Below are 22,337 nucleotides of genomic sequence, written 5' to 3'. Positions count from 1 at the left end.
CAACATCACTTTGTTCACAGCATTTGTAGCAGCACTTGTGCGCTGAGAGATTTGCTTCGTATTGTCACTGGTTGCAATAAACGCCTGGGCTATTGTTGTGGCCTTACTCAAGGTTGGGGTCTCTGCAGTCAAAAGCTTGTGAAGTATGGTTTTGTGGCCAATGCCAAGTATGAAAAAGTCTCTGAGCATGTGCTCCAAATGTCCTTCAAATTCACAATATCCTGCACGGCGTCTCAGCTCGGCAACATAACTCACCATTTCCTGGCCTTCAGACCTTTTGTAGGTGTAGAACCGGTACCTCACCATCAGAACGCTTTCCTTCGGGTTCAAATGCTCTCGGACCAGTATGCACAAATCGTCATACGATTTTTCCATGGGTTTCGCTGGAGTGAGCAGATTCTTCATGAGGCCATACGTTTGTGCCCCACAGACGGTGAGGAGAATCGCCCTTCATTTGGCAGCGCTCTCTTCCCCATCTAGCTCGTTGGCCACAAAGTATTGATTGAGTCGCTCCACAAAAGTTTCCCAATCATCTCCCTCCGAAAATGTCTCTAGGATGCCCACTGGTCTCTGCATCTTTGGGTTCGCTATCTGTATCTCGTCGCCAGTTGTTGTGTATGGAGAAAGAGTCAGACTGAACACTGTGAGCTCAAAGTAAAGTGTGACCTTAATCTTTTATTACAGGTCTCCAAAGTGCCTCTCCAACCTGTGACGCCTTCTTAAATACCTGGGCTCCCAAGGGATTATGGGATCCCTTGGGACTCCGGGGATTGAGCCCTATGGTGGCTGTACAGAGTAAATACAAGTCCACATATATAACAGTAACGAGCAGGGTGTACAAGGAGGGAGCAGTGGATGTGGTGTATTTGGATTTCCAGAAGGTATTCGATAAGGTGCCACATAAGAAGGTGCTGCACAAGATAAAAGTTCACAGGTTTGGGGGTAATATATTAGCATGGATAGAGGATTGGCTAACTAACAGAAAACAGAGAGTCGGGATAAATGGGTCATTTTCCAGTTGGCAAACAGTAACTAGTGGGGTACCGCAGGGATCGGTGCTGTGGCCTCCACTATTTACAATCTATATTAATGACTTGGATGAAGGGACCGAGTGTAATGTAGCCAAGTTTGCTGATGATACAAAGATGGGTGGGAAAGCAAATTGTGACGAGGACACAAAAATCTGCAAAGGTATATAGACAGGCTAAGTGAGTGGGCAAAAGTTTGGCAGATGGAGTATAATGTGGGAAAATGTGAGGTTATCCACTTTGGCAGAAATAATAGAAAAGCAAATTATAATTTAAATGGAAAAAAATTGCAAAGTGCTGCAGTACAGAGAGACCTGGGGGTCCTTGTGCATGAAACACAAAAAGCTAGTATGCAGGTACAGCAAGTAATCAGGAAGGCAAATGGAATGTTGGCCTTTATTGCGGAGGGGGGATAGAGTATAAAAGCAGAGAAGTCCTGCTACAACTGTACAGGGTATTGGTGAGGCCACACCTGGAGTACTGCATACAGTTTTGGTCTCCGTATTTAAGGAAGGATATACTTGCATTGGAGGCTGTTCAGAGAAAGTTCACTAGGTTGATTCCAGAGATGAGGGGGTTGACTTATGAGGATAGGTTGAGTAGGTTGGTCCTATACACATTGGAGTTCAGAAGAATTAAAGATCTTATCGAAGCTTATAAGGTAATGAGGGGGCTTGACAAGGTGGATGCAGAGAGGATATTTCCACTCATAGGGGAAACTAAAACTAGGGGACATAGACTTAGAATAAGGGGCCACCCATTTAAAACTGAGATGAGGAGAAATTTCTTCTCTCAGAGGGTTGTACATAAGAACATAAGAAATAAGAACAGGAGTAGGCCATAGGGCCCCTCGAGCCTGCTCCGCCATTCAATAAGATCATGGCAGATCTGATCATGGACTCAGCTCCACTTCCCTGCCCGCTCCCCATAACCCCTTATTATTTAAGAAACTGTCTATTTCTGTCTTAAATTTATTCAATGTCCCAGCTTCCACAGCTCTCTGAGGCAGCGAATTCCACAGATTTACAATCCTCTGAGAGAAGAAATTTCTCCTCATCTCAGTTTTAAATGGGTGGCCCCTTATTTTAAGATCATGCCCTCTAGTTCTAGTCTCCCCCATCAGTGGAAACATCCTCTCTGCATCCACCTTGTCAAGCCCCTTCATAATCTTATACCTTTCGATAAGATCACCTCTCATTCTTTTGAATTCCAATGAGTAGAGGCCCAACCTACTCAACCTTTCCTCATAAGTTGACCCCCCTCATCTCCGGAATCAACCCTGTGAACCTTCTCTCCACTGCCTCCAAAGCAAGTATATCCTTTTGTAAATATGGAAACCAAAACTGCTGCAGTATTCCAGGTGTGGCCTCACCAATACCCTGAATAGCTGTAGCAAGACTACCCTGCTTTTATACTCCACCCCCTTTGCAATAAAGGCCAAGATACCATAGGCCTTCCTGATCACTTGCTGTATCTGCATACTATCCTTTTGTGTTTCATGCACAAATACCCCCAGGTCCCACTGTACTGCAGCACTTTGCAATCTTTCTCCATTTAAATAATAACTTGCTCTTTGATTTTTTTTCTGCAAAATCTATGAAATTCTCTGCCCCAGAGAGTTGTGGAGGCTGGGCCATTAAGTATATTTAAAGCGGAGATAGACTGATTTTTGAGCAATAAGGGAGTAAAGGGTTATGGGGAGCGGGCAAGGAAGTGGAGCTGAGTCCATGATCAGATCAGCCATGAACTTATTGAATGGTGGAGCAGGCTTGAGGGGCCAATTGACCTATTCCTGGTCCTATTTCATATGTTCTTATGTAAGTGCTGGGTCCCTGTTAAGGGGGTGGGGGTATGGGGCAGTAGAAAGAACAAAAGGGAAGGTCTGTGATAGGCTGGAAGTCCTTTTTGTATTTGATCACACCTTATCCAGACTCACCTTTAGTTTCCTAACTTGTGCTATTACTATCTCAATTCGGCCCAGCACTTCGTTAAGATGAAGGGAGTTAGATCACAGATCAGCCATGATCTGATTGAACGGTAGAACAGGCTCCAGGGGCTGAATAGCCTAGTCCTGTCCCCATGTTCCCCGCTCACTTATAATCTGAGCCCCACCCACTGCGTTGTGCAACAACTTATCCCACGTGATCGGACCGAGCGGTGCCTTTTGTTGTCGGAGGGTCGGAGCGGGTGAGTGAGTGCGGGGATCGCTTACCAAGTGTAGGGCGCAATGTATGGCGTACAATGTACAGAATGTGTAGGGTGCAACGTGTTGAACGCTGACGGCAGCACAATAAAAGTGGCCGAGTTGTAGGAGCGGCAGCGAGAGAACCGGGACAGAGGGCGGGCTGCAAGCTCTGGGGGTGTGGGACCCCGGCTGGTCCGGTATAGAGAGGGGGAGAGGGGGAGAGGGGTCAGTGTCCCCCTGGTGATCCCCGTAGGGGCTGGCCCCCGGGGATAGATGGGGCTCTTGGACCTCCGCAATATCCTGGAGAATAAACAACTCCCCCGGTCGAATAGCTGGCAGTCCAGGCTCGCACAATGAGGGTAACCACTGGGGTGGTATACAGAGCTACCCCATTGCACCCCAGCCCTAGTTAGTGCCTTCAGAAGTAGAGGGCATAAAATGTTGGTTTTAATATAAAATTCATAAACTACCAATCCAGGATCAGAATTTGTTTATGTTGTACTTTTTTGTGAGTTCGTGGCCAGCTTGTTCTGCGTGATGTGCAGTTTTAAATGTGAATAGTGTGTGTGTGTGTGTGTGTGTGGAGCAGCAATCGTGTTTAGCTGCTGCCATTGGTTCGTTGTTTATGGAGAAAATGCTCAAAGACTGGTTTATCCACCGTGGGAGGGTTGTGTCAGAGGCACTCTTGCCATGTTTAAACTTGTAAAGTTATGCAAGTGAATGTACGGTAAGTTGCAGCAACACTGCACATCACATGAGCTTGCGTTAGGAGTTCCTGTGACGGCTTTAATTCAGCAACACATTGGAAATGTAGAGCAGGCTGGTCAGCGTCTGAAAGAGGGAACCAGGTTAGCGTTTCTGGTGGGATCAGAAAATAAAACCTAAAGAAAATGAGCACTAGGTGGGGAATGGGGGCAGTGGCCAGTGGATTCAAGTCCATCTTGTATTTAGTCACTTTTATCCTGGGCCAGTATTCCACCCTCAACCAACAAAGCAGATTCTGGGCATTTGTCTTATTGCTGTTTGTGGGTTTTTGCTGTCTACGCAATTGCTGCTGTGTTTGTCTACAAAAGTGACTACACTTCAAAAGTACTTCATTGGAGTTAGATGCTTTGGAGTTTCCTGGGGATATGCCAAACAATAATGACCCTCATTTCACAAAAGGGAACAATCATCTTTATCAGGAAGCTAGGTATAATACGATTACGTTTGTATTCAATGTTTAATGAAACACATCTTGTGGCCAATTGAATATTACATTCATTTATTTTTATGTCTAATTCCAGTAGTTAGGCAGAAGTAACCAAGATTACTATACTTACTCTCGCCTCTGAGTCAGAAGGTTGTGGGACTTAAGCACATAACCGTGCTGAGAGAGTGTTGCACTGTTGGGAGTTACCGTCTTTCGGATGAAACGTTAAACCAAGGCTCCGTCCATCCTATCAGGCGGAGGTAAAAGATCTTGTGGCACTATTTTGAAGAAGAGCAGGGCAGTTGTCCCGGTGTCCTGGAGTTAACTCCTGATCGCTGTACATTGACCCTGATGGGAAGAGTGTGTCAGGTGAGGAGAGGGTTTGCCATGGATGAGATGGGGCTTCAAGGTGACATGCGAGCTGTCGCTTCTGGCTTGGGAAAGGATTGCGTCAGGATCCCTGCTCCTATTCCTAGCTTCAGTTCCACAGTTAGATAGCCTGCACTAGTCAGTATTTATCGCCCAGTCCTAGTTACCCTGGGGTTATTAAGAATCAAAAACATAGTGTGAGACTGGAGTCACAGACCGGGTTAGGACAGCAGGTTCCCTTCCCTGAAGGGCATTAATCAGAGTGAGAGTTGGATTTTCCTGGTCACATTTTCTGGTACTAGCCCACAAATGACCAGATTTCATGAACTCAAATTCACAAATGACCCTGATGGGATTTGAACTCACGGCCTTTGGATTGCTAATCCAGAGTCACTAGGCTAACATACCCTTGTAATGGTTGCTTGGGCACTGCACTGAAGTTCCCAATGGATTCATATCCCAGCAAGGAGCAAAGAACATTGGAAAGAGATTTAAAATCTTTGTTTTAAAATTCTCATCCTTGTTTTCAAATCCCTCCATGGCCTCGCCCCTCCCTATCTCTGTCATCTCCTCCAGCCTCCGAGATGTCTGCGCTCCTCTAATTCTGCCCTCTTGACCATCACCCATTTTAGTCGCTCCATCTTTGGTGGCCGTGCCTTCTGTTGCCTAGGCCCCAAGCTCTACAATTTGCTCCCTAAACCTCTCCACCTCTTCCACTTCTTAAAACCGACCTCTTTTCTGCCCTAATTTCTCTTTGTGGGGCTCAGTGTCAAATTTTGTTTGATAACCGTCTTGTGAAGTGCCTTGGGTCTAACTACGTTAAAGGAGCTATATAAATACAAGTTGTTGTTGTCACCTTGCACTTGGAACTCTGACATTTGGATGCAAGCACCTAAAGAATGGTGAAGCACTGAACAGCATTAATCTCCCAATCATATATTTCTGCTCGCAGGAAAAGTTGACGTGAAATGGCTTTTCAGAAAGGCTCAGGATACTGGAGGAAGCCAGTGTTTGCCTGGATTTTCCTGCCTCTGCTTGCTGCCTTTATTCTCCCGGAAACTTCTGATGGGTAAGTGAGACACAGAGTGTGGGGAAGCTTTGTCAAAAGTTACAGTGCTGACATCCCCTGATGTTACTGGAAATGACCAGTCTCTCTCGCTCTCTCTCTCTCTCTCTCTCTCTCTCTCCTTAGAAAAGAACTCGAGGCGTCTGCTAGAATTAGTTTGTGACAATATAAACTAAATGGTATAATTTTAAAGGGGGTGGTGGAACGGAGAGACCTGGAGGTTTACGTACACAAATCTTTGAAGTTGGCAGAACAAGTTAATAAGGCTGTAAAACCATACAGGATAATTGGCTTTATATAACTAATGAAAGGGAGATGGGAGGTTTCAGGAAAGAGTTCATTTAAAAGCAGCAAGAGAAATGACAAGGCTCTAGAGCAGAGTAGATGTTTGGGTAAAAATAAGCAGAGAGGGTCAGGAAGGGACAGATAAATAACAAAGGTCATAGAGCACAAGTGACTAAGGTGACATCAGGGAAAAATAGAAATAAGTCAAAGCTAAAGACACTATATCTGAATGTGCGAAGCATTCACAACAAAACAGATGAATTAATAGCGCAGATAGAAATTAATAGGTTTGATCTAATGGCCATTACAGAGACGTGGTTGCAAAGTGGCCACGGTTGAGAATTAAATATTCCAGGATACTTAACATTTAGAAGAGATAGGCAAAATGGAAAAGGAGGAGTGGTAGCTACCCCTGATAGTAAAGGATGGGATAAAGACAGTAGAAAGAAAGGATCTTGGCTCAGAAAATCAAGAAGTAGAATCAGTTTGGGTGGAGCTAAGAAACAGCAAGGGGCAGAAAACATTGGTGGGAGTTGTTAAGAGACTCCCAAACAGCAGTTGTAATGTAGGGCAGAGTATAAATCAGGAAATTAGAAATGCATGTAATAAGGGTAATACAATCTACATATAGATTGTGCAAACCGAATTTGCAGTAAGTGTAGAGGATGAATTCATATAATATATACAAGATGGGTTTCTAGATCAATATGTTGAGGAACCAAATAAGGAACAGGCTATTTTAGATCTAGTATTGTGCAATGAGAAAGGGTTCATTAATAACCTTGTAGTAAAGGGGCCCATGGGAAAAGTGACTATAATATGTTAGAATTTTAAATTGAGTTTGAAGATGATGTAGTTAAATCCGAAACTAGGGTCTTAAATCTAAACAAACCAAACTATGTAGATGTCAGGCGAGTTGGCTAAGGTAGATTGGAAAACTACATTGAAAGGTATGATGGTAGACAAGCAATGGATAGCATTTAAAGAATTAATACATAATTTACAACAAACATACATTCCTTTAAGGCACAAAAACCCCATAGGAAATGTGGTCCAACTGTGGCTAACAAGAGAAGTTAAAAATAGTATTAGATCAAAGGTAGAGGCTTATAATTTTGCCAAAAATAGTAAGCATGAGGATTTCAGGAGTAAAGGAGCACCAAGAAATTGATAAAGAAAGGGAAAATAGAATATGAGAGTAAACTAGCGAGAGACATAAAAACAGACAGTAAAAGCTTCTATAGGCATGCAAAAAGGAAAAGATTTGTGAAAAGTAAATGTGGGTCCCTTACAGGCTGAGACAGGAGAAATTATAATGGGGAATAAGGAACTGGCAGCGAAATTAAACAAATATGTGTCTGTCGTCACAGAAGAAAACTAAAAAATAATGGGGAACCAAAGGTCTAGCGAGAATGAGGAACTGAAAGAAATTAGTATTAGTAAAATAATGGTGCTGGAGAAATTAATGGGATTGAAAGCCGATAAATCCCCTGGACCTGATAGCCTACATCCCAGGGTTTTGAAAGAAGTTGATATAGAAAGAGTGGATGCATTGGTTGTCATCTTCCAAACTTTCATGGATTCGAGAACGGTTCCCGCAGATTGGAAGGTAGCAAATGTAACCCCACTATTTAAGAAAGGAGGGAGAGAGAAAACGGGGAACTACAGACCAGTTAGCTTGACATCAGTAGTAGGGAAAATGCTAGAATCTATTATTAAGAATGTGGTAACAGGGCACTTAGAAAATAATAAGATTGGACAGAGTCAACACAATTTATGAAAGGAAAATTATGTTTGGCAAATCTGTTGGAGTTTTTTTGAGGTTGTAACTAGCAGAATAGATAAGGGGGGAACCAGTGGATGTGGTGTATTTGGATTTTCAGAAGGCATTTGATAAGATGCCATACGAGGATATAAAAAAAAATTAGGGCTCATGGGATTGGGATCGTGGATTACTAGCATGGGTTGAGGATTGGTTAACGGTCAGAAAACAGAGAGTAGGAATAAATGGGTCATTTTCAGGTTGGCAGACTGTAACTAGTGGGGTACCGCAAGGATCAGTGCTGGGGTACCGCAAGGATCAGTGCTTGGGTCCCAACTATTCACAATATATATCAATGATTTGGATGAGGGGACCAAAAGTAATATATCCAAGTTTGCTAATGATACAAAGCTAGGTGGGAATGTAAGTTGCGAAGAGGATGTAAAGAGGCTTCAAGGGAATATAGACATCTAAGTGAGTGGGCAAGAACATGGCAAATGGAATATAATGTGGAGAAATGTGAAGTTAGCCACTTTGGTAGGAAAAATAGAAAAGCAGAGTATTTTTTAAATGGTGAGAGATTGGGAAATGTTGGTGTTCAGAGGGACCTGGCTGACCTTGTACACAAATCACTGAAAGTTAACATGCAGGTACAGCAAGCAATTAAGAAAGCATGTATGTTGGCCTTTGTTACAAGAGGATTTGAGTATAAGGGTAAATATGTCTTACTGCAATTATATAGGGCCCTGGTGAAACCACACCTGGATTATTGTGTACAGTTTTGGTCTCCTTACCTCAGGCAGGATATACTTGCCATAGAGGGAGTGCAACGAAGGTTCACCAGTCTGGTTCCTGAGAGGAGGGGGATTGTCCTATGAGTAGGCCTATATTCTCTGGAGTTCAGAAGAATGAGAGGTGATCACATTGAAACATACAAAATTCTTACAGGGCTTGACAGGGTAGATGCAGGAAGGAAGTTTCCCTGGCTGGGGAGTCTAGAACCAGGGCTCACAGTCTCAGAATAAGGGGTCGGCCATTTAGGACTGAGATGAGGAGAAACTTCTTCAGTCAGAGGGTGGTGAATCTTTGGAATTCTCAATCCCAGAGGGCTGTGGAGGCTCAGTTGTTGAGCATATTCAAGACAGAGATCGATAGATTTTTGGATATTAAGGTAATCGAGGGATATGGGGATAGTGCGGGAAAGTGGAGTTGAGGTAGAAAATCAGCCGTGATCTCAGTGAATGGTGGAGTAGGTTTGAGGGGGCAAATGGCCTACTCCTGCTCCTATTTCTTATGTATGTTCTTATAAAGAGGCATAGAGTACAAAGCAAAAACGTTATGCTAAACCGTTATAAAACACTAGTTCGGCCACAGCTGGAGTGTCATGTCTAATTCTGGGCATCACACTTCAGGAATGATGTCAAGGCCTTGGAGAGAGTGCAGAAGACATTTACTAGAATGATGCCAGGGATGAGGGAGTAAAGAAGCTGGTATTGTTCTCCTCAGAGCAGAGAAGGGTAAGGGGAATTTAATAGAGGTGTTCAAAATATTGAAGGATTTTGATAGTCGATGGGGAGAAAATGTTTCCACTGGCAGCAGGGTCAGTAACCGGAGGTCACGGATTTAATATAATAGGACAAGAACCAGGGGGGAGATGAGGAGGCTTTTTTTTACACGAGTTATGATCTGGGACGCACTGCCTGAAAGAGTGGTGGAAGCAGATTCAATAGTAACTTTCGAAAGGGAATTGGATAAATACTTGAAAAGGAAAAAAATTGCAGGGCTGTGGGGAAAGAGTGGGGGAGTGGATAGCTCTTTCAAAGAGCTGGCACAGGCATGATGGGCCGAATGGCCTCCTCTGTTGTACAATTCTATGAATTATTTAAAACCCACTGTCTGCCCATTAGTTTCCCTCCAAGTATCTTGTTTCTGTCGTTTCGCAATCTGTATTTTGAAAGCACATCCTCAGGTTCGTAGCCCTACAGCTTAATGTTCTTTGCTTTTGCTTTGAGTCACAGCTGGTGAATATTTTGAGCTGTGCGAATCACTTTGTAAACGAGCCTGTGCCTTCGCTTCAGCTGCTGTGTGCGGAGTTTAGAACTTCTCAGGTACCGTTGTGTACGACCGTTGTTGTACTTTTCAATTTCGCTTCTCGGCCTTTTGGCTAAGATCATGCGTAACTGACCTGACGGGAGTAACCACCATAACCCCAAGGTTGTTCTCCCTGGATCAGGAAGGTATATGCTTGTTTTTTTGGAAACAGGAGGTGGGTGGGGGACCTGACCCATCCACCTCCATGGCACGAACCTGGTATTGCAGTACTTCCAGGAACGGTGCAGTGGCTCTAGGCCTTTTGGCTAAGAGCATTGGCGCAGAGTGATCCTTGGCGTGTGCAAGGTGACCTCTGGCGTTTGTGATTTGACAAAGAATTGGAACGATTGGCTACGAATTTCAAAAAAAAAAACATCACCTCACAATTCAAAATTGGGAGCCAAATCTTGAAACACTTTACTAATCAGTCTAGCAGCAGCAATAAATAGTGCGGCTTGCAAACCGTTTCTGGTCAGTTGAAAAGTGACAGGAGTTTCAGTGCAGTAATTGGGCTTCTTTGCTGATGAGCACTTAAACAAGATCGGGTGTAGGTATATGATTAAACGTAAGAGATACAGGACAGAGAGCAGGAGAAATATTTTTGCACAGAGGCTGTAGAATGTATTACCGGAGTTAGTGATTGAAGCAGAGACCATGTTAACATTTAAGAATGGGTTAGAAGGGTGGAAAAGGGGAAATAAAGGGATATGGGAATAGGGCGGGTACATGGGACTAGGATTACTTTTTGTGTGAGGGATAAATACCAGCACAGACTGGTTGTACCGAACGGCCTGTTTCCGTGTTGCAATTTCAATGTATTATGTGACGTCAAAAACATTTCATTAAAAAAAAACTAGTTATTTATATTTCCCTCACCCTTCCTTCACTTCTCCTTTCCTGAAGACAGGAACTCTGTGTTTTGGGGTACGATTCCCTGAGTGCCAGCCACCCTCTGATAGCCATCCAATCTTGAGTTATGACCCTCGATGGTAAGTGGCAGCTGGCTATTCCGCTGTGGGGGCCGCACACTTGACCCTGATCCTGTCCACACACAGATTCAGCTTCCAGCACGTGTTGCTGAACAGTGATCAGGAACAGAAACCCCAGTTGAATTTTCCCCCTCTCTTCATCTCCCACATTCAGGATGATCAGTTGAGCACCCCGGGTTTCCCCATCCCCTCTGGGCTAAGTTTGGCCAACTCCACATAGACCAGGGATTCAAGCTGGGGTCATCTGATTTGCACAGTCCATTACTAACCTAGTGGTGTTTCTCACTCACTGAGCCACTCAGGCTGCTACTTGTGTAAATTATGTTCAGGGGGGGTCCAAACCTCCGATAAAGTTGAATTGTGGCGCATTAAGCATTGAAAACAAGTGCTAATTAAGTGTCTGTTCTCTCGTAGTACGAAACACCCATGGCACACCCTCAGTTTGTCTCATCACTGGCCTTGGACTGTGTGTTTGGTGAGTCTGCATCTGTTAGTGTTGTGGGGTTGATGGTTTATACTTTTCCTGATGTGTACTTGGACTGAAATTTAAAGAGACCTATAAACCGCTTTTGTTTTAATCTATCCACTTTGGTCACTTTTTTTAGTTGTTTAGTTTTCTTGATCAATTTCAATCAATTGGTTGCAAAAGTGTGAATCAGCTGAATTATTAACTGCAGTTTGACACTGAATCACCCATTGAATCAGCTTCCTCATATTGGAGCTCAGTGACTCACTTCAAGCCTGTCCCAGTATTTACTGCCTCAAATGAAAATATTGAAAACAAAATGGATGTAACTTCAGCTCAGTGACTTTATTCAGTGAATAGCTGAGGCATACGGCCCATGAGTGCCCTGGGTTCAATCCCTTAGTTGGTTTCGGTGCCTCTGGGTTAGGGGAGGGGGCATTGGCTTCCGTTCATGCTCCAGATCGCTGCCCAGTGACTCCTGCCTGAAGTGGTGCGAGCAGCCTGCCATTTCCCCCATAGTCATATAGTCTACTGCCGCTTGCCGCCAAGGTTCGCCCCCGACTATTGAGCTGCCTGGGCGTTCTACTGAGGTACTAGCCGTCAGTCGGCACCCTTGGAACTGAAGGAGTCAATACAGTCAGTGGCGAGAACGCCAGAGAAAATTGCTGAGGGAATCTCTTATTTGTGAATGGAACATAACAAAGCACAATAAAACGGTCTTTGCGGTTTTCTTTTGGGCTACTTTGTAGAGGTTTAAATGACCCATGGCGATCTTCGGGCAGAACCTGATCAAGTGTACAGAGTGGAGGGAAGAAAAAAGATGGACACCGAGCTGGGAATTGAGAGAGAGAGAAACAGGTGTGGGGAGAAAGCATGATCTAAGACTTGTTCGAAGGAAACTTTTGACAGCAGGGAGGGAGGTGACCAAGCAGAGTGACTTGGGAAAGGGAATTGCAAAGGGGAGTTTGTTTGAATAATTCCAATTGTTCAGATGTGAACCAGGAAATGAGGCCAGTGATTGGCTCTGAACTCTTAACATTTTTAAGGGCTGTTTGGCTGAGTGACCTTGGGCAAAGTAAAGGTGCTATCATCTTAATATCTTTCCCACTCGCATGGTCTTTCTCCAGAATAAGGAGCGCCTTCTGCCAGGACAAGATAACAGTTTGGATTGCAGGCAGCTGTGTGCCAACAGGCTGATGCCCAGGTTGAGTAGTTCCCTGTCTGGGAAGCTCCAATACTGTTAGGGGGTTGTCATGTTTGTGTTTTTATTGTGTAAATGGACATCTAGTGCATGATAACATCAGTCATCCAGAGATGGAACTTCACATTGGAGCAGACTTTGAACTGGCCGTAAACTTTGTGAAAGGTAATTACGTCTCTTGCCTCTCGCAGCTGTGGAATCACACTTGCAAAGTTCTTCCTAACTACTGGACTGTTCACGGACTCTGGTAAGCAGATACTTTCATTCATGGTCTGATATGAATAGCGTGATTGCTTGTGCACTGTCTATGTGGTGTCTTATCGCATCTCAAAGCACTTCCCAGCCAATGATTGACATGTGAAGTGCAGTCACTGTTGATTTGTAGGCCAGTTGGCACACAGCAAGATCACACAAACAGCGAATGAGATGATCGAGCAGAGAATCTGTATTTTGGTGCTGTTGGTTGAGGGAGGAATGTTGACCGGGATTCTGGAAGAGCTCACTTGTTCTTCTTTGAATAATGCCATGGGATTGTTTATATCTTCCTGAAAAGGTAGGCGAGGCCTCGACATCCCATCTGGAAATGGTGCCTCCAACAGTGCCGTACACTCTCAAAACTGCTCGGGGTCGATATTCGGTTCTGCCGTTTTTGAGGTGGTGACATCGCCTGGAGGGCAAATTTACCGCCAGGCGGTAATCACCACCTCAAACTGCCAAATTCAGTTTATCCACCCAAAGCTGAGAGAGCAGCACTAAAAGTGGTGTTGTACACTCATCCTCAGGCACCATCAGAGCGGCATCTCAGGAGGCCGACTGAATTTCCCCACGGTCGGCTTCCAGCACGTGAGTTTGGAAAAACTGGGGGGGGAAAAGCTTCTGAAAATGTATCAAACTCACACCCACACTTCTCCACTGTGCCATTAATATATAAATGCTGAAAAAAATTAAAGATAACAACTTACCTTGATGTCTGGACGCTACCGCCCCGGGATCCCTGATGTACCGACAGCTTTTCCAGGCTGCACAAACGCCTGCCGACAAGGCCACCGTATCAACCAAATTTCGCAGCCGCGGTGCCAAGGGGGCGTTGCACGCTCTATGTCGTCACCACGTGGTGGTGGCAGAGCGTGCAGCGGTACCTCTTTGCGCCACCCAACCAAATTTGCCGTGAGCCGAGGAACCCGCTCCCCGCTGACGGGTAAGCAATTAGCTGCTCATTAGCTGCCCCTCTCCAGTGGTAACTGGTGGCGTTGACAACCGAATTTTGACCCCCTAGTGTCAGATTATGAGCTCAAATCCTGGAGTGGGGGTTGAACATCCTTCTGACGCCCACGGTAAGAGTGGTACCAATGGCGCCAAGTTGACACTTGAGAATGACTACATATAGGCCTGTGTTTTTTTCCATGTTGGTTGGCGCCTCTATATACTACTGCCCGGCCTGAGTTGTTACCAACTACTTTACATTTGCTTTAAATCTCCAACCATTTGCCCAATGTGGTGTTGTGTAGTTACTAATGTTTAGAACAGAGTTAAGTTGGAATGCCTCTGGTTCCCCTGATGTTTCATTACATGCTGTGAATCAGGGACATTTTTGCAGCTGTATTTGGCCAGGAACCAGCTCAACCAAATCTAAAGTGATCATTTCTAAAAATCTTGCTCTTTGCCACAAAGATTCATCGGTTTTCACTTGGTCAAATGCCACACTCAACCATTCACAGGTTATGGGCCCCAAGGCTCATTCTGGTCTCTTCAAGGTTGATTTCAAGTTCAGGAAATTAAATTCAGTAAATCTAATCATTTGTTGGTGACACTGAAAATAAATGAGCACGAAAACCGAATGGAGTGTCGTTTAAAAACCCAGTTGGGTCAGTAATATTCTTCAGGGAAGCGAACCTGCTGTCCTTATCGGGTGTGGGCCTGCCTGTGACTTAAAATAAAATTTATTCCTGTGGGTGTCACCCAGCATTTATTGGCCCTCAAGAAGATGGTGGTGAGCCACCATCTTGAACCGCTGCAGTCCGTGTGGTAAAGGTGCTCCCACAGAGCTGTTGGGGAGGGAGTTCCAGGATTTTGACCCAGCGATAATGAAGGAACGGCGATCTATTTCCAAGTCAGGATGGTGTGAGACTTGGAGGGGAACTTGGAGGTGGTGGTGTTCCCATGCACCTGCTGCCCTTGTCCTTCGAGGTGGTAGAGGTTGCAGGTTTGGGAGGAGTTGTCAAAAAATGCATGGCGAGTTGCTGCAGTGCATCTTGTAGAAGGTACACACTGCAGTCACGTTGCGCCGGTGGTGGAGGGAGTGAATGTTTAAGATGGTGGATGGGGTATCGATCAAGCAGGCTGCTTGTCCTGGATGATGTTGAGCTTGTTGTTGGAGCTGCACTCATCCAGGCAAGTGGAGAGTATTCCATCGCACTCCTGACTTGTGCCTTGTAGATGGTGGAAAGGCTTTGGGGAGTCAGGAGGTGAGTCACTCGCCACAGAATACCCAGCCTCTGACCTGCTCTTGTTGCCACACTATTTAGATGGCTGGTCCAGTTAAGATCTTGGTCAATGGTGACCACCTCCCCCCCAGGATGTTGATGGTGGGAGATTCGGTGATGGTAATGTCGGTGAAAGTCGAGGGACCGTGGTTAGACACTCTCTCTTGGAGATGGTCATTGCCCCTAGCACTTGAATGTTACTTGCCAGTTATCAGCCAAAGCCTGAATGTTGTCCAGGTCTTGCTGCATGTGGTCACGGGCGGCTTCATTATCTGAGGAGTTGCGAATGGCACTGAACACTGTGCAGTCATCAACAAACATCCCCATTCTGACCTCGTGATGGAGGGAAGATGATTGACTCCAGTCCCATGTTATTTGGTTAACTTTCTGAAGTGGCCTCACAAGCCATTTGATTGCACAATGAATCACTTGATCAACTCGATGTGCTATAAACACTGCCTTACTCGCATCCTGAGAAGTTTTTGAAAACCTCTTCCTTAAATGTACTTACAGTGGGCTCATCAGTTTGCTTTATTCCACCAAATGTCATTTGTTGATCACTCTGTGCTCGGCTGCACCCTTTAGAGAAACTTAGTGATATTCCAAGCAACAACTTGTGCAATTATCTACTCAAAATAGTGACACTGCATCAAAATCCAACTAAACAAGAAATTAAATACTTTGCAGAATTGCAATCGGAATCAAAATAACATTTCCTCCCTATAACAACAGCAGTTTGGGTCTGAAAATTCCACACGTTCCCTTAACCTGAAAAAGTACTAAGTTTTCAATTAACAGCAACTTCGATCCAGATGGGAGAAGCGGGATTGTCTGCTTGGGACTTCCGTCTTGCAGACTATCAGCCCTTGAGATGGTCTTTTTAATTGGGAACAGCAGTCAAATTTGCCCCGTTTACCTAAATATCAAGAACTGAAAGTAATTTATTGTCTGTGAAATGTTTTGGGATGTTTTTCAGAGATGAGACAAAAATGCAATATTAATGTTGTTCCATACTTTATCTGTTTCTTCCCCTTCTCCCATTCGCTCGCCATTTTCTTTTGCTGATTTTTTTTTTCTCTCTCTCTCCTTCCTGAATGCTGGAAATCCAAACTTTTAAAAACTTAAAAATAAATAAAGTCCTTTGATGAGGGTGGAATGTTGACCTACTCCTCAGAGGTAATGTGTTGTCTTTATTTCCTGTTTTTATTTCATGATTATCTTGATTTTAAAAATAAATTTTTTAAAAATAGGCCCAAACACAATATGATGTGCAATCGTTCCTGGCATTTCGACGTCCGAAATGTCAAGGTGGGTATTTAGCTTTATCTACATTGGGGTTGATGCAGTGGGGGCCCTCGGTACATTTACTAAAGCGAGATGGCATTTGCTATTTTGAATCAATATGATGTGTAATTTGATATAATAAGCTAGGTTTTATCTTTTGATTGAAATACATTTAATGTTCCGTCTATCACTTTATCATTACATGGAATACTTAAAGGACTCTGATATTTACATGTGCTGGATTCTAATTAATTACCAGCACTAATGGATTGGGAATGTGCGGAATGAGCTGTCTAGCTATAATATTAAAAGGAAATTGTGCTGTATCATTATTAGTTTTAAGGCTGGATTCACACTCTGCTGTAGTATGAAGAAGGCATAGTTTCAGAATTAAGACAGAAATGAGGAGGAATTTCTTCTCTGAGGGTTGTGAATCTTTGGAATTCTCCACCCAGAGAGCTGTGGTCATTGAATATATTTAAGGTAGAGATAGACAGGAAGTCAAGGGTTATGGGGAGCGGGCGGGGAAGTGGAGTTGAGGCCAGGATCTGATCAGCCATGATCTTATTGAATGGCAGAGCAGGCTTGAGGGACCAAATTGCCTACTCCTGCTCCTATTTCTTATGTTGGGTGGAAGGGGTTTTGCTTTGACCGCAGTTATGAGGTTACCTGTAGCCTGAATCCGGACTCCAGGTCTGACCTGATGACAGAGTAAAGTAGAGTGAGAGCACCTGGAGGAGTTAGTCTCACTCTCCTGCCCTTTGGGGTCAGTTCAGTCCCGAACGCTTGACTTTACACCCCAGGTGAAAACGCTTCTCACTGACGCTAAACATGTGTGAATGTATCATTGATCGTGAATGCTAACTTGAAACTTAAATAAAGTATACCTGCTGTGACTGCTTTGTTCCCAATCTGTTTGGTGTGCAAATGGTTGACTTGGGATTTCTTTGAGCTCTGGGTACAGTGAAAACTTCAGATTTCATTGATTAGAGGTGAGCAGCTACATTGTATGTTCAGTTAGACTGGGTCTCCGCAGGGCAGGGAATCCAAACTCTGGCCTCCTGACCATGGCAATCTGGCCTTGAAAACCCATGGAGTGTGAGTGCTGAGCCATTTTAAATTAGAGGATGCAGTGTGGGTTAGTGATGGGTAGAATATATAAGATTAAAGCCCCACCGTTGGTATTCTGTGTCTGAGTCTGTTCCACTATAGCTCTCGATACGTAGACAGACTGAAGAGTAATGTTGCTGGTTACAGCTTCTGACATTTCTATTTATCTGCAGGACATTTTATCTGAATTGGAGCACTGGTGGCCTGATGTGATCCATCCCAACACTACTATGCTCTGGTTTGTCTTTGTGTTAATGTTCTGTTATTCAACACAATCAGTAAGAAAATGGGACACTTGGGTGGACGTTTAACACTCGTTGCTCACAGCTGTCTTCTGTTCTGTGCACAAGTCCCATTCCAAGGACTTGAGCACACAATGCAGGCTGACACTCCAATGCAGTGCTGCACTGTCAGACGTGCCGTCTTTCAAATGAGAAGTTAAACCAAGGCCCCTGGTCAGCTTGATTCTAATCTATCCCTCTACGAACGATTAATTAATTTGCTCATCCAAAAGATAAGCAAAGTGCAAGTGTCTCGAGGCGTCTGTGGTTCGTGGATTCCCTGCAGCGCATTTAGCCCTAAGCCCCAGACAAGTACCCACGTGAAGTCTTGCACAGTCAAACTCCGAATCAAGGGCCTAGTCAGTGTCATCTCCCCATTCGACAGCAAGTGTACGTGAGACCATCTCTGCTGAAACATAGGGAGCAGCCAGGAGCCAAGGATCTGCTCTATTGCTTCTCTTACAATGGCATAGAACAGAAACTGGTCATTCCACCCATAGAGTCTGTGCTGGAGTTTTGCTCCATGACCCACCCAGTCTGACCCTACACTCCAGCTGGTCCCCGTACCCGTTTACTATTCTTTGTTTTCCAGCGACTATCTTAATTCCTTTTTTATTTAAACGAATTTCTAGACTCGTTCAACAACAGTTTGTGGCAGAGAATCCCATATTCTAACCCCTCTCCGTGGAAAGAATATTTTTTCTAACCACCTCACATTCTTGAGATCATATTAAATTTGTGCCCTCTCGTTATTGTCTCGAGTCATTGGGGGGGAAAAAGTCTCACTGTTTATCTTATCGAAATCTCTTTCATCTGGTCTTCCCTAACCTTCTCGGCTTCACCAGAAAATCCCTAGCTTCTCATCTGGTCCTAACTGGAAGGCTCATTCTTTGTAACATCCCGCAGGCCTCCTTGGTTACAGCCTTGCTATCCTTTGTGCCTGTATTCAGCCCATCTTGTGGGCTGTCATTTAGTAATCTAGAGCTAGTAAAGCCACAGTAAGAATGAATATTCCTCCTTGGTTTTGACTGCAGGAGGTAGATTAGTTTGGGCCAATGCTGAGTAAGTAGAGGGCATGCTCGAAGTTAATGCAAATGTACCCCTGCTCCCTGAGAGGGGAGTTATACCAACTCGAGTGCTACTGAGCCGTACAGATCAGAAAGGCCCTTGTGTTGATCCCCCACCTGTGCTGAGTTGGCACTACTCAGCCATGGCATTAATACAGGCATTCTATTTGCCTTCAGTGCTGCAGGCTCCAAAGAGGGAATTGGCCAGGGTTCCTGCTCCTGGTCACTATTGCAGCCCCCCTGCTCTCTGGTCAAGAGAGAATTCAGTTTGCTGCCACCTCACACAGTTGAATAGCCATTTCTGTCTGGGCTCACTTGTGGAGAATGACCTTATGGGCTTGGTAACAAAGTCTATTTGCATTTATACTGGGCCTTTAACTTCAAAATCAGAAAAAAAACCCAAGTGGCTTCACAGAGGTGTAATCAGACAAAAATGGATGCCAAACTGAAGGTGGAGATATTAGGAAGGGTGACCAGAAGCCAGGTCAAAGAGGTGGGGTTTAAGGGGGGGTCTTAAAGGAGGAGAAGTAGCCATGGAGTCAGACCTTGAAGCAAACTGATAACATTGGATGTATAAGAAAACCTCTCGGCAACTCGGTGAAACCTGGCATCTGTCGGCCTGTACGGATGAGAGGGGCAGTTTCCACTTGCTACTTCTACCTGACATTTTGGGTCTCGTTCTTTTCTGTGCAGGAAGCACGAGTGGATGAAACATGGAACCTGTGCGGCTACGCTGGAATCCTTGGACACCCAGGACAAGTATTTCAGTAAAGCACTGGAACTGTATCACCAGCTGGACCTGAACAGGTAATCCATCTTCCCTCCTTTTCATAGATTTCAGACTGTACCCAAACCCTTCTCATCGAAGCAGCCCTGAACGGAATAACTTGGCTCTTCTGGGCAGAAATTTGGATAGATTCTTTGCCAAAGTCCTCGAATATGTCTAAAGCTGAGGGCAAACTAACAGAGGACAAGCTAACACTGCTTTTGTTCTCAATCATCATTATAGGCAGTCCCTCAAAGTCGAGGAAGACTTGCTTCCACTCTAAGTGAGTTCTCAGGTGGCTGTACAGTCCAATGTGGGAATTACAGTCTCTGTAACCGGTGGTGCAGACTGTGGTTGAAGGAAAGGGTGGGTGTGGGAACCGCTGTCTGCGCTTGGTTTCCGCATGCTCTCAGTGACGAGACTCAAGGTGCTCAGTGTCCTCCTGGGTGCTCTTCTTCTGCTTAGGGTGGTCGCTGGCCAGGGATTCCAGATGTTGGTAGGGTTGTTAAACTTTATTCAGGAGGCTTTGAGGGTTCTATTTGTGTGCTCTCTTCTTACCTCCCAAACCAAAGTGTCTGGGTTTTTAACCCATTTCCCAGTCCCTTGTTCTGTCTCCTTGCTTCCTGCACGCGAATACATAAATTGAAGAGGTCGACACGTGCTCAGTCCTTCTATTAATGAGCAGAGTAAATCTGTCAGTCGCTGTTCTAATGTTTCACTGCAAGACTTGGATATTTATTTTAATTCAGGAATTTACTTCCCAGTGATTGACTTTTCTTTTAAACTTTATTCAGTGTTCTTCAGAAGTCTGGTATATTGCCATCGACCAACTATTATATGGTAAGAACCTGCTGCTATTTGTCCTTTTGAACACCTTGTTTTTCTGCTCTGCTTTGCTATAATTCTCACTAACATTCTCACATTTAGGTGGAGGACATTGAAAAGGCACTCGTGTCAGTCTATGGGGTAACACCGAAAATTCAGTGCCTGCGTCTCACTCAGGTAATTCCTGCTTTGTTTGTGACCCGTGTCGTTCTGATCAAAACCCGGTTTCAGATAAATTAAAGTTGTACGAAGGTCTCCATTTTGCACTTGATTTATAAAGTTGTACGAAGGTCTCCATTTTGCACTTGATTTATACCTTGCTCAGCCAGTCTGCCTGGGGACTGATGCGAGTTGAGGGATTATTCCTGTTGATGGGATTGCAGGGGCGATTACACAGGAATCATTTTGTCTGCAGCAAGTTTTAATCCCTCCGGGTCTGGTAATTAAGGTTAAATAGAGATTTACAATTCAAAGATTTGGGTCTGCAATTCGTTTCCAGTCTACTTGATTTATAACTTGCAATGTTGTAATTTAAATGCAATTTAGTATGGAGACAAATTTTGTTTTTACTCTAGAAAAAAAAAGAGGCAAGCTTGGAGCTCAACTCTTCAACTTTTATTTTTTGTTTCCTCCACTTCCCCAACCACAGGCTGCGGCAGTGCAAACACTGGGTCAGATCGAACTCTGTTTCAACAAAGAATTTCAGCTGCAGAACTGCATAGAGGCTGCACCCAACATGCTCGTCTCCAAGAATGATAGACAGCACAGTACCTCTGCAGACTTTTCCGAGTGTGACCCTAACCTGAAAATCTCTTACCCTCCGATAGACCACCTGTATTGAGGGTGTGAGAGAATGCACTAGTTACAGTGCTGGTATTGTGTACTCCAGGTCGCTACAGTATATTGCTGCCCTTGCAATCCCACACAGAATATGGTCTGTCAGTTTGAATAGTGTCAAAGCACAGTGGATTAGTCAGTGTCCTAAGAATTTCTAGCAGTTAATGTCCTTTTTAATCTCTAAGTTTAAGGTATTTCCATCTCCAATACCACTTGCACTAACACGAGCACAGATTTTTGTGCGGCATTACTCAAGACAAAAGATTTTTAAAATAGATTGTGTAGCTTAAATCTTTTATATCGCTCTCCTTTTAAAATGGGCTTGCCTTATTGTGGGGCTAGATTAACCTGTAAATTATAGTGACCAGTTTATTTTGTCATGACATTTGGTGTTGGACTTGCAATGCATTTAATCAGGGGGCTGGTACTGGGAGAGGAAACCAAAGTACTGAACAGAAAGTAAAACCTACCTGCAGGATGAGGAATGCAACGAGGTGTTCAACTTAAAGCTTTAGCAATTTATAGTTTGTTTTTCCCCTCCCCACATCAGCTGAGACGTCCTCTTGCTCTCCAGGGCTGTGTGCCTGAGCTTGTACCAGGCCTCAGCCTCTTGCTTCTGGGTGCACAAGAACAGCTCAGACGTGCCTTCAACCTGGGGCTTCCTCACAACCCTGGCCAGGTCGCACAACATTCAATCTGCACTGTGTGCTCTTTCAGTAGAAGGGGAAGTCTCACTTGCTTCATCTCACTAGCTAGAGTCATCTCTGATCAGCACTGTGGGCTTCTAAAAAATGTTGAGATTTAAGATGGGTTTTAAAGCTTTCAATATACTTTTCCAATGAATGATTAAATCAAACTTAGTATCCCAGACAGTGGGGAACTGTTCTGCCTCAAGTAAAGTCACTATTGTTTCCAGATCCATTTCTAAAAATTCTGAAACTCGTTTGTGTCTTGTGTAACATTTCAAATCTGTAATTTAGTAAATGAAGGAGTTCATTTAAAATAAAAGTGTATATTTTAAACTGGTGTCAATAGTGGTAGATGATTTCA

General features: G+C 44.3%; 1 protein-coding gene and 1 non-coding gene across 3 annotated transcripts; both read left to right on the top strand.

Annotated features, from left to right (window-relative positions):
• The first annotated feature begins 3,141 nt into the window (after positions 1-3,141).
• On the top strand, positions 3,142-22,309 carry rnaset2 (ribonuclease T2). 2 transcript variants are annotated; one of them, XM_070888809.1, is made up of 10 exons: positions 3,142-3,215; positions 5,727-5,843; positions 11,382-11,442; positions 12,826-12,881; positions 16,368-16,425; positions 17,685-17,749; positions 19,553-19,666; positions 20,420-20,465; positions 20,553-20,627; positions 21,100-22,309. In XM_070888809.1, the coding sequence occupies exons 2-10, from the start codon at positions 5,743-5,745 to the stop codon at positions 21,289-21,291; spliced, it is 768 nt and encodes a 255-aa protein (XP_070744910.1). In that variant the 5' UTR covers positions 3,142-3,215; positions 5,727-5,742; the 3' UTR covers positions 21,292-22,309. The 2 variants fall into 2 exon arrangements, with proteins under 2 accessions (XP_070744910.1, XP_070744911.1); XM_070888810.1 differs by lacking the exon at positions 3,142-3,215 and adding an exon at positions 4,510-4,774.
• On the top strand, positions 10,032-10,231 carry LOC139274259 (U2 spliceosomal RNA). The gene has a single exon (XR_011595438.1). It is a non-coding gene; the product is annotated as a U2 spliceosomal RNA (small nuclear RNA).
• Positions 22,310-22,337: the final 28 nt, after the last annotated feature.

The sequence above is a fragment of the Pristiophorus japonicus genome, chromosome 9 (genome assembly GCF_044704955.1).
Source record: "Pristiophorus japonicus isolate sPriJap1 chromosome 9, sPriJap1.hap1, whole genome shotgun sequence".
NCBI classification, from domain to species: domain Eukaryota; kingdom Metazoa; phylum Chordata; class Chondrichthyes; family Pristiophoridae; genus Pristiophorus; species Pristiophorus japonicus.
This window is presented reverse-complemented; position numbering and strand designations above follow the sequence as displayed.

Bases quoted from the DNA above. Each gene is read 5' to 3' on its own strand.
- rnaset2 (XM_070888809.1), top strand. From the start codon at position 5,743: ATGGCTTTTCAGAAAGGCTCAGGATACTGGAGGAAGCCAGTGTTTGCC. The intron at 11,443-12,825 runs GTGAGTCTGCAT...TGCCTCTCGCAG, and splicing joins GGCCTTGGACTGTGTGTTTG to CTGTGGAATCACACTTGCAA. The intron at 19,667-20,419 runs GTAATCCATCTT...AACTTTATTCAG, and splicing joins CACCAGCTGGACCTGAACAG to TGTTCTTCAGAAGTCTGGTA.